This window comes from Chrysemys picta, chromosome 20 (assembly GCF_011386835.1).
Source record: "Chrysemys picta bellii isolate R12L10 chromosome 20, ASM1138683v2, whole genome shotgun sequence".
NCBI lineage: Eukaryota > Metazoa > Chordata > Testudines > Emydidae > Chrysemys > Chrysemys picta.
The window spans coordinates 8,727,753-8,739,495 of NC_088810.1; the positions used below are offsets into that span (position 1 = coordinate 8,727,753).

Sequence of the window (11,743 nt, forward strand, 5' to 3'; positions counted from 1 at the left end):
GGTACCGGCAGAGCTGGGGGGACCCCAGGGCTGGGCTGGCAGCAGGCTGCGGGTGAGGGGTACCGGCAGAGCTGGGGGGACCCCAGGGTTGGGATGGCAGCAGGCTGCGGGTGAGGGGTACCGGCAGAGCTGGGAGGCAGCAGGGCTGGGATGGCAGCAGGCTGCGGGTGAGGGGTACCGGCAGAGCTGGGGGGAGCCCAGGGCTGGGATGGCAGCAGGCTGCGGGTGAGGGGTACCGGCAGAGCTGGGGGGAGCCCAGGGCTGGGATGGCAGCAGGCTGCGGGTGAGGGGTACCGGCAGAGCTGGGGGGGCAGCAGGGCTGGGATGGCAGCAGGCTGCGGGTGAGGGGTACCGGCAGAGCTGGGGGGGCAGCAGGGCTGGGATGGCTGCAGGCTGCGGGTGAGGGGTACCGGCAGAGCTGGGGGGCAGCAGGGCTGGGCTGGCAGCAGGCTGCGGGTGAGGGGTACCGGCAGAGCTGGGGGGAGCCCAGGGTTGGGATGGCAGCAGGCTGCGGGTGAGGGGTACCGGCAGAGATGGGGGGAGCCCAGGGCTGGGATGGCAGCAGGCTGCGGGTGAGGGGTACCGGCAGAGATGGGGGGACCCCAGGGCTGGAATGGCAGCAGGCTGTGGGTGAGGGGTACCGGCAGACCTGGGAGGGGGACCCCAGGGCTGGGATGGCAGCAGGCTGCGGGTGAGGGGTACCGGCAGAGCTGGGGGGCAGCAGGGCTGGGATGGCAACAGGCTGCGGGTGAGGGGTACCGGCAGTGCTGGGGGGATCCCAGGGCTGGGCTGGCAGCAGGCTGCGGGTGAGGGGTACCGGCAGAGCTGGGGGGAGCCCAGGGGTGGGATGGCAGCAGGCTGCGGGTGAGGGGTACCGGCAGAGCTGGGGGGACCCCAGGGCTGGGATGGCAGCAGGCTGCGGGTGAGGGGTACCGGCAGAGCTGGGGGGCAGCAGGGCTGGGCTGGCAGCAGGCTGCGGGTGAGGGGTACCGGCAGAGCTGGGGGGACCCCAGGGCTGGGATGGCAGCAGGCTGCGGGTGAGGGGTACCGGCAGAGCTGGGGGGAGCCCAGGGCTGGGATGGCAGCAGGCTGCGGGTGAGGGGTACCGGCAGAGCTGGGGGGCAGCAGGGCTGGGCTGGCAGCAGGCTGCGGGTGAGGGGTACCGGCAGAGCTGGGGGGCAGCAGGGCTGGGCTGGCAGCAGGCTGCGGGTGAGGGGGTACCGGCAGTGCTGGGGGGAGCCCAGGGCTGGGCTGGCAGCAGGCTGCGGGTGAGGGGTACCGGCAGAGCTGGGGGGAGCCCAGGGCTGGGCTGGCAGCAGGCTGCGGGTGAGGGGTATCGGCAGAGCTGGGGGGAGCCCAGGGCTGGGATGGCAGCAGGCTGCGGGTGAGGGGTACCGGCAGAGCTGGGGGGATTCCAGGGCTGGGCTGGCAGCAGGCTGCGGGTGAGGGGTACCGGCAGAGCTGGGGGGATCCCAGGGCTGGGCTGGCAGCAGGCTGCGGGTGAGGGGTACCGGCAGAGATGGGGGGACCCCAGGGCTGGGATGGCAGCAGGCTGCGGGTGAGGGGTACCGGCAGAGCTGGGGGGCAGCAGGGCTGGGATGGCAACAGGCTGCGGGTGAGGGGTACCGGCAGTGCTGGGGGGATCCCAGGGCTGGGCTGGCAGCAGGCTGCGGGTGAGGGGTACCGGCAGAGCTGGGGGAGCCCAGGGTTGGGATGGCAGCAGGCTGCGGGTGAGGGGTACCGGCAGAGCTGGGGGGAGCCCAGGGCTGGGATGGCAGCAGGCTGCGGGTGAGGGGTACCGGCAGAGCTGGGGGGACCCCAGGGCTGGGCTGGCAGCAGGCTGCGGGTGAGGGGTACCGGCAGAGCTGGGGGGAGCCCAGGGCTGGGATGGCAGCAGGCTGCGGGTGAGGGGTACCGGCAGAGCTGGGGGGCAGCAGGGCTGGGCTGGCAGCAGGCTGCGGGTGAGGGGTACCGGCAGAGCTGGGGGGCAGCAGGGTTGGGCTGGCAGCAGGCTGCGGGTGAGGGGTACCGGCAGAGCTGGGGGGAGCCCAGGGCTGGGATGGCAGCAGGCTGCAGGTGAGGGGTACCGGCAGAGCTGGGGAGGGAGACCAGGGCTGGGCTGGCAGCAGGCTGCGGGTGAGGGGTACCGGCAGAGCTGGGGGGGGGGAGACCAAGGCTGGGATGGCAGCAGGCTGCGGGTGAGGGGTACCAGCAGAGCTGGGGGGAGCCCAGGGCTGGGATGGCAGCAGGCTGCGGGTGAGGGGTACCGGCAGAGATGGGGGGCAGCAGGGCTGGAATGGCAGCAGGCTGCGGGTGAGAGGTACCGGCAGAGCTGGGGGGAGCCCAGTGCTGGGATGGCCGCAGGCTGCGGGTGAGGGGTACCGGCAGAGCTGGGGGGCAGCAGGGCTGGGATGGCAGCAGGCTGCGGGTGAGGGGTACCGGCAGAGCTGGGGGGACCCCAGCGCTGGGATGGCAGCAGGCTGCGGGTGAGGGGTACCGGCAGAGCTGGGGGGGAGCCCAGGGCTGGGATGGCAGCAGGCTGTGGGTGAGGGGTACCGGCAGAGCTGGGGGGAGCCCAGGGCTGGGCTGGCAGCAGGCTGTGGGTGAGGGGTACCAGCAGAGCTGGGGGGAGCCCAGGGCTGGGATGGCAGCAGGCTGTGGGTGAGGGGACCGGCAGAGCTGGGGGGACCCCAGGGCTGGGATGGCAGCAGGCTGCGGGTGAGGGGACCGGCAGAGCTGGGGGGCAGCAGGGCTGGGCTGGCAGCAGGCTGCGGGTGAGGGGTACCGGCAGAGCTGGGGGGACCCCAGGGCTGGGATGGCAGCAGGCTGCGGGTGAGGGGACCGGCAGAGCTGGGGGGCAGCAGGGCTGGGCTGGCAGCAGGCTGCGGGTGAGGGGTACCGGCAGAGCTGGGGGGCAGCAGGGCTGGGCTGGCAGCAGGCTGCGGGTGAGGGGTACCGGCAGAGCTGGGGGGAGCCCAGGCCTGGGGAACAAGCTTGGCAGCAGGGGTGGGGGTGGTGAGTGCAGGCCAGGGGTGGGGAGGGGTTCAGTGCCTGACGCAGTGACTCCCGCCCCAGGCAGTAATTGCCAGGAGGCAGATGGGGGGCAGGTAGCGTTTATTGGGAAGCCGTCTCCGGCCAGCGACTACAGACAGCGCCCCCGGCTGGACACAGGGACACTTGCAGAGGCTGGGGGGGGTTCTGCTGACCCCTGCTGGAGGGGATCAGCCCTGACCCAGGGGTGGGAGCCAGCTGTTCCCACCACAGCCCCATGATGGACACTTCAACAGGGACCCCGACTGCCACCCCTAGGGCGACCAGACAGCAAATGTGAAAAATCGGGACGGGGCTGCGGGGTAATAGGAGCCTATATAAGAAAAAGACCCAAAAATCGGGACTGTCCCTATAAAATCGGGACATCTGGTCACCCTAGCCGCCCCCCACAGTCACCCCTCCCTGCACTCCTCACACACAGGGCTCTTGGCACCGCTGCCCAGAGCCCACAAAGGCAGCACCCCTAGAGTGTGTGGGGGGTCCCCCTGCTGCTGGGGACAGGCCTTGCTCTGTGTGTCCCTGCTGGAGGAGATCAGACCTGCCAAGTGTGTGTGTCTGTCCGTCCATCCCTGCCACCCCCTGCTGGAGGGGACAAGCCCTGCGCTCTGTGTGTGTGTGTGTGTGTGTGTGTGTGTCTCAGCGGCCCCCTGTTGGAGGGGATGAGACCTGCCGTGTGTGTTTGGGTGTATGTGTCCCTACTGCCCCCTGTTGGAGGGGATCAGACCTTCTGTGCGTGTGTGTATGTCCCTGTGTGTGTGTGTGTGTGTGTGTGTGTGTGTGTGTGTGTGTGTGTCCCCCTACTGCCCCCTGTTGGAGGAGATCAGACCTGTTGGGTGTGTGTGTCCCTACTGCCCCCTGCTGGCTGGATCAGATTCTGCAGGCTGCGATCAGAGCGTGGGGGCCTGGTCTAGGCTAAGTGCTACGGCTATGCAGCATGGGACGGGGGAAGAGGGGGTCACTCTTCATATCCAGGGAGGGGTCTGCGCCTTGGGGAGACCTGCACAGAGAGCAAACGGGAAGGGATTATGTATGGACAATGAGCAACACTGCCCCACCCAAGGGAGAATCCAGGAGTCCTGGCTCCCAGCCCCCCTGCTCTAACCCCCTCGACCTCACTCTCCCCCCAGAGCAGGGGATAGAACCCAGGTGTCCTGGCTCCCAACCTTGGTCTCTATGTAATGTGGATGACTGCCAGTGGGAATTCGGACCCACAGAACTCATAGGAGATGGCACCCCCTAGAGGGGAAAACCCCATGCCCCATTCCCCACCTCCCTAAGCCAGCCAGTCCCATCCCCCTCCCCCAGGGCCCGATGAGAGCCAGCGCCCAGTCTTTAATCTGGAGTGAAAGAGGTGCCGGGGCTCAAGCCATTTTTTAACACTCATAACTAATGCAGCCAGCCTGGAGGTGCCGGGGCTCTCAACGGCCCAGCCCGGAGGTGCCGGGGCTCAGCCCTGGCACAAATTGAGCACTGCTAGGGCTCCCTTGGGGGAAAGGGCCCCATGTCCCATCCATTCCCCCTGCCCCACTCACCAGCCTCTGGGCCCGCCTATCTCATCCGGGTGGACAAACCTGTAGAGAAGAGTCAAGGAGTCAGGTGCCTGGGGGGGATCTGGGGTCAGATCCTAGACAGACCAGCCCTGCTGGGGGGAAGATCCCAGCATCCTGGCCACCCCCTCCCCCAGTGGGTGTCACACAGGGGCGGCAGAGGTGAATTAAGATTTATTGGGGCCCTTGGCACAAAGAACTTTTGGGTCCCCCACACTGCCTCCCCATCACCCTGGGGCCCCACCCCCTGCTTCTCCTCTCCCCCACCCTTGCCCCTTCCCCCCCACCAGGCCAAGCCAGGCCAGAAGCTGGAGCCAGGCCCTGGTAAGAGCTGCCCAGGGCTGACCTTAGGGGAAATGGTGCCCCTGGCCCCTGTGGGCATGTTGCCCCCCACATTGCCCCTGGCCCCACAGGTTCCCCACCCCCCATCATCCCTGGCCCCCATGGTCTCCCCACTCCCCAGGGCCCCGCTGTCTCCCCCCAGAACAAAGTTAAGCACTGGCCTGGCACAACGGCTGCTGGCTCTATCCAAGGGTTCTCAAACTGGGGGTCGGGACCCCTCAGGGGGTCGCGAGGTCATTACATGGGGGGGTCGCGAGCTGTCAGCCTCCACCCCAAACCGAGCTTTGCCGCCAGCATTTAGAATGGTGTTCAATATATAAAAAAGTGTTTTTAATGTATAAGGGGGGGTCGCACTCAGAGGTTTGCTGTGTGACAGGGGTCACCAGTATGAACGTTTGAGAACCACTCTCTAAAGACAACACCGCCGCCAGCCGCGGAGAAGTAAGGATGGCTGGTATATGGTATATTGCCACCCTTACTTTGTGCTGCCCTGTGCCCCCCTGCGCCCCCAACCCCCGCCCTAGCCCTAGCCCTGTGCCCCCCGTGCCCCTAACCACTGCACTCCCCTCCTGCACCCCCAATCTCGGCCCTGTGCCCCCGCACCCCTGCCCTGTGCCCCCCCATGCCCTCACCTCTGCCCTGTGCCCCCAACCCCTGCACTCCCCTCCGCCCCCCGAACCCCTGCCCTGTGCCGCCCCCGTGTCCCCAACCCCCGCACTCCCTTCTGCGCCCACATGGGGAAACTGAGCTGGTTGCACCGAGCGTCTGGCACTGCTGCTCCCTCCCTCCTCCAACGTTGCTCCTCGGGGCCCCTAGAGGGCTGTGAAGGGGGGAACGGGAAGCAACATCAGGCTTCCCACAGCCAGGTCACTTTCCCCACCTGGGCTGCAGAGAGCAGCAGGTCCTGATGCCTCGCAGCACAGCCCAGGTGGGGAAAGTGACCTGGACACGGAGCGCTTGTGTTGCTCCTCCCCGCCCCAACCCCCTAGGGGGCCTGGAGGGCGGTTGTGGGGAGTGAGTGGTATCTGGGCATCACCACTCCCCTCCCACCCCAGAGCAGGGAGAAATCTGGGTGCCCGCCCCATCGCCTCTGCCAGCCAGCAGTATGCACCTCTGCACAGCTGCAGGGCACCCCCTGGGTGGCCCACCCCTAAGGCTGGCCCTGGAGCCGCCGAGGGAGCCCAAGCCACTGTGGGAAGCCCCAGACCCTCCACCTGCCCTGGGTGGTGCTCCCCAGGAGGGCAGGCCGGTGGCTGTTCTCGGGTCCCCCCACCCAGGGCAGGTGGAGGGTCCAGGACTCCCCACAAGCGACCCAGGGTCTCCGGGCAGCTCCAGTTTATGGCCTGGCCAGGGGGCGGGCCCCAGGCAGAAGAGGAGGAGCAGGGGGCAGGGCCACACTTCAGGCACTGGTGGGCCCCCCCTTCTACACAGGTTCCGGCGCTCCTGCAGGAGCCCCCAAATTGACCAGGGCCTCTGGGCACAGGCCCCGTGGGCCCATGTGTTAATCCGACACTGGGGGAGACTGCGGGGTGCCTGGTACTTACGGCGAATGGAGCTTCGGAGAGGCCCTTCCTCCTCGTCTGGCTCACCAGTCCTGGGGGGACAGCAGCATTACATGGGTCCCTGTGCTCTCAGCCCCCACAGCCCGTGCCTCTCACTCCCAACCCAGCAATGGGCTCCCCTCCCCCACCGCTCTGCCGGAGCCCCTCACTCTTGATCTGCAGCCCCCTGTTGTCCCTAGGGTACGTTGCTGGCCGGGGGGGGGGGCGTAATTTACCTTTGTTGCTGGTTAAATTTGCAACGGCAGCGTCGACCTAGAAAAGATAAAACAGTAAATACCCCCTGGCAGCGAGATGGCGGGGCAGGGGGCGGCGAGATGGGAGGCCAGGACTCCTGGGTTCTATCCCGGCTCCAGGAGGGGAGAGGGGTCTGGTGGGTTAGAGCAGGGGGCTGGGAGCCAGGACTCCTGGGTTCTATCCCGGCTCCAGGAGGGGAGAGGGGTCTGGTGGGTTGGGGCTGGGAGCCAGGACTCCTAGGTTCTATCCTGGCTCCAGAAGGGGAGTAGGGTCTGGCAGGTTGGAGGTGCTGAGTAGTAGTTAATGAAACGGGGCTGGGGGAACAGTGGGGGTTAGCCATCCCCCTCCCCCCCCGGCAGATACAGATACAGATGGAGCCAAAGCTCTGGATTTATGGGGCTGAAGGGACCTGGTGTCCAATCAGCCCCAGGGGCAGCACCTAGAGGAACCAGCCCCCCAAAACTCCCCCTCCTCTCTGGCTGAGCAACTGGCTGGCTCAGGGGGATGGGACATGGGGCCTTTTCCCTCCAGGGGGCGCTGGATACTCACTGAGGATGATGAGGATTCCCAGCAGAAAGAGGATGACGGCGAATATGAGGCCTCCAATTCTCAGGGATTGATAGTCTGGGGGGAGAGACGGGCTCAGGGGGAGAAGGGACCTGCCTCCCCCCAAAAGAGACACACTGATACACAACCACTGTACATGTGTGTGTCCCTGCCGCCCCCTGCTGGAGGGGCTGGGCCCTGCTCTGTGTGTGTCAGTGCAGACATGCACTGCTCCCTGCTGTCAGACCTGAGATGCTGCAGCTGGCCCCGAAGAGAGACCTAATCTCAGTGCACCAGACAGACGCCTCCCTCCCAGCAGGTGCCAGCACCTGGCCTAGCTCAGCAGCCGCCCGCCCTGGGACCCTCCAACTCACCGTAGATAAAGGGGTCGTGCTCCTTGGGAGGCTCTGAGAGAGAGAGAGAGAGAGAGAGACAGGCATTAAGGATCTCTCTGTCCTGGGATTCAGAGATGCTAGAGACACAGAGTGCACTCTAACCTCTCTGCCCCCCCTGCTCTAACCCCTATGGCCCCAATCCCCTCCTAGTGCCAAAGAAAGAACCCAGGAGTCCTGATCCCACACACCCCCTCCCAGAGCTGGGGACAGAACACAGGATTCCTGGCGCCCAGCAATCCCCTCCCCCTCCTCTAACCACTAGACCCCACTCCCAAGCCATGGACAGAGAGTCCTGCCCCTAGGGCTGGTCTAACGTGAACACTTCCCTGGGAGTAGCTACATTTCTGAGGGGTGTAAAAGACACCCCCCTCCCAAAAGCCGCAGTGAAGCCAACCCCAGCCTGGTGCAGCCAGCACTAGGCAGACGGGCCAACTCTTCCCTTGCCCCGCGACTGCTTGTTGGCGGGGTCCCCCCCATGCTGACCAGGGAGCCCCGTGGGCACCGCAGTGAGCATCTGCCCTGACACACTGAGCCTACTCCCCTCACCTCCTGGGGCCCTTCAGGGGGTGCTGGCTCCCATCCAGCCCCAGGGTGGGGGACTGGCTGGCCCAGGGAATGGGTGCCAGGGTCCCACAGGGTGTCTGGGGCAGAGCTGGGATTAGAACCCAGGGGTCCTGAATCCTAGTTCACTGCTGTAACCATTAGACCTCCCCAGGCCACACACATACAGCCCCCCACCACTGCTGGGATTAGATCTCCCCCTCCCCCTGCTGCCGGGATTCCTCCCCCCTTCCCCCCGCTGCCCTTCCCCCGCTGCTGGGATTCTTCCCCCCTCCCCCCTGCTTGCCCCTCCCCCGCTGCTGGGATTCCTCCCCCTTCCTCCCCCTACCTCCCCCCACCCCCGCTTGCCCCACTGTCCCCTCCCCCGCTGCAGGGATTCCTCCCCCCACACACTCCATTGCCACTCCCCCGCTGCTGGGATTCCTCCCCCCCCCCCCCCGCTTGCCCCACTGTCCCCTCCCCCGCTGCAGGGATTCCTCCCCCCCCCCCACACACACTCCATTGTCCCTTCCCTGCTTCTGGGACTTCCCCACTTCTTTGACTCCTCCCCTCCCCACGGGCCCTGCTGCCCCCTCCCCCACTGCTGGGATTTCCCCCCATGTCCCCTCCCGCACTGCTGGGATTCCTACCCCCCCTCCCCGCTCGCCCCACTGCCCCCTCCCACACTGCTGGGATTCCACACTTCCTCCCACCCCCGCGCTGCTGGCTCTCCCAGGCTGTGCTCCCCACACTGGCGGCTTCCCATGTCCCCCCCCACCCCCCGCTGAGTGGGTGGATGGAGCTTTTTGAATCTCTGTAATTTGGGCTCCCTCCAAGCTGCGAGCTGGTTGGTGCACAAAAGCCCCAGCCCCTCCCAGTGACCCAGAGCCTGGGAGAAGGGGGCGAGGCGGGCACAGCCTGTGGGGGGAGGGGGCAGCAGTGATGTCCGAGCACTGAGGGCCCAGGGAGCAGCTGGAGCCCAGCAGCGCTGGATGGGGCGGGGACGGGGGGGGGCCTGAACCAAACTGCAAATCCTGTGCATGAGGGAAACCACTGCAAGTCAGGGTGTGGCCACACCCCTGCACCTCGAGTTCCTGATCCACCGGGGCTGGAGCTATCCTGGGTGCTGTCCTCAAGGGGAGAGGGGTCTAGTGGTTAGAGCAGGGGGCTGGGAGCCAGGACTCCTGGGTTCTCTCCCATACGGTTGCCAACTCTGGTTGGATGAATTCCTGGAAGTTTCATCACATGACATTATCTTTAATGCCTGGCAACTCCAGAACAATCCTGGAGGGTTGGCAGCCTGATGTCCCCAATGACATGCCATTGGCCCTGGGGCTGGGGTCCGGGTTCTGGGAGCTCCGCTGCGTTCTCGTGCCCCCGGCACTCACCAGCGCTGGCTGCTCCCAGCAGGGCCCAGCAGAACAGCAGCAGGATCCGTGTCCCCATGGCTGTCCTGCTGAGACACCAAGGGACAGAGGGTCAGGAGAAGGGAGGGGAACACAGGAACAGGAACAGCCAGGGAGGGACGAGAGGGGAGGGTGAGGCCCTGGCAGGGCACAGGAGGGGGGAAGCAAAGGGAGGGACTGTGGATCATGGGGGCGGAGGGGGTACAGTGAGGCCATGGCGCGTGGGGAGGGACCCGGGTGGGGATTTACTGGGGGGCAGGGCCGGGATGGGAGGTACTGGGGGGTGGGGCTGTGGCAGGGGTGGGGGTGTATTGAGGGGCAGGGACAGAGTGGGGCCGGGCCAGGCCAGGCCAGGGTGGGAGGTAGTGGGGGTGCGGTTTTGGGGGGCAGGGCTGCGGTGGGGGGACACTGGGGGTGGGATGGGGCCATGGAAGGGGTGGGGAGGTACAGGGGGCAGGGGCTGGGGTGAGAGGTAGTGCGGGGGGAGAAACAGGGCTGGTGGGTGGGGCCGTGGCAGGGCCAGGGTGGGAGGTAGTGGGAGTGGGGTACTGGGGGGCAGGGCTGGGGTGGGGGACACAGGGGGTAGGGTGGGGCCATGAAAGGGGTGGGGGGAGAGGTACTGGGGGGGAGAAACAGGGCTGGTGGGTGAGGCAGTGGGGGGCAGGGTGGAGCTGTGGCAGGGATGGGGGGAGTCTGGAGGGATGGGATGGAAGGTACTGGGGGTGGGGCTATGGCAGGGGTACAATCCATGGCAGGGTTGGGGGCAGGGCCAGGGTCATTCACACCCAGCCCCGGCCTGGTGGGTCTGCTGGGGGCCAAAGGTCTGTTACCATAGAGATGTGGCCTTGTGCCCCCCCCCCCCAGCCTGCCAGGCAGTGTTTGCAGATGATAACCCTGCCCCCCACCCCAAGCCAGGAGACCCCAGGGTGGGAGGAGGGGGCAGGAGAGAGGACCCTGGCCCTAGCCTGAGTCCGACCAGCCTTGCCCGGGGTTCTGCTCCCTCTGCGCTTGGGGGGGTGGGGGTGGCTTCCCCTCATCTCCCCGCCCAGCACTACTCAGCCTGCAGCTACACATCTGTGCCCCCCCACTCCAACCATTGCACCCCACTCCCCTGCCAGAGCCGGGAGAGAACCCAGGAGTCCTGGCTCCCAGCCCCCTGCTCTAACCTGCCAGCAGTGACATATGGTGGGAAGGGGAGTGGGGATCTCTGTGGTCTCTACCACCGCCCCCCAGATAGAGGACCCCCTTCTGAGATATGGGGGAGGGGGTGTAATTACCCACCTCCCCTCTGTCCCTGCTTTGGCTGCAGTCAATAAAGGGTTAACTCAGGGGATTTGCAGTTGCCAGCCTAATCCCTGGCACTGGGCACCCGTAACCCCGAGTTACGCCTTGGCCCCCCCAATGCTGCACGCCACCCTCCTCCCCCCCGCCACTCCCCACAGAGCAGAGAACATTCCAGCCTGCATGCCCCACAGCCACTACATGTCAGCACCCCTGGGGCCTGCCTCTGCCTGGACCCCGCAGCACCCCCATTCTGCCGGCACCCCTCACTTCCGACCCGCAGCCCCTGTTACCCTAGCCCTGCCCCCCCCAAGCTTACTGGTGCCTCTCACTCCCAACCTGCACCCCCGTTATCCGAGCCCTCCTCCTGCAAGCTCTACCTGTGCCCCTCACTCCCAACACGCAGCCCCCTGCTACCCCAGCCCTGGGCTCCCCCAACCCCCAGCTCTGCCGGTGCCCCTCAGTCCCGACCCACAGCCCCTGCTAGCCCAGCCCTGGGTTCCCCCCACCCCCAGCTCTGCCGGTGCCCCTCAGTCCCGACCCACAGCCCCTGCCAGCCCAGCCCTGGGCTGCCCCCACCCACAGCTCTGCCGGTGCCCCTCAGTCCCGACCCACAGCGCCTGCTATCCCAGCCCTGGGCTGTCCTCACCCACAGCTCTGCGGTGCCCCTCAGTCCTGACCTACAGCCCCTGCTATCCCAGCCCTGGGGTCCGCCCAGCCCACAGCTCTGCCGGTGCCCCTCAGTCCCGACCCACAGCCCCTGCTAGCCCAGCCCTGGGCTGTCCTCACCCACAGCTCTGCCGGTGCCCCTCAGTCCCGACCCACAGCCCCTGCTATCC

The 11,743-nt window shown here is 66.9% G+C and overlaps 1 protein-coding gene across 1 annotated transcript; it reads right to left on the minus strand.

Annotated features, from left to right (window-relative positions):
- Positions 1-3,097: 3,097 nt before the first annotated feature.
- On the minus strand, positions 3,098-11,514 carry FXYD1 (FXYD domain containing ion transport regulator 1). The gene is made up of 9 exons (XM_065574540.1): positions 11,488-11,514; positions 10,905-10,926; positions 9,606-9,670; positions 7,657-7,689; positions 7,286-7,360; positions 6,718-6,754; positions 6,485-6,534; positions 4,584-4,622; positions 3,098-4,048 (listed from the first exon to the last, which is right to left on the minus strand). The coding sequence occupies exons 3-8, from the start codon at positions 9,661-9,663 to the stop codon at positions 4,600-4,602; spliced, it is 276 nt and encodes a 91-aa protein (XP_065430612.1). The 5' UTR covers positions 9,664-9,670; positions 10,905-10,926; positions 11,488-11,514; the 3' UTR covers positions 3,098-4,048; positions 4,584-4,599.
- Between the last annotated feature and the right edge of the window lie 229 nt (positions 11,515-11,743).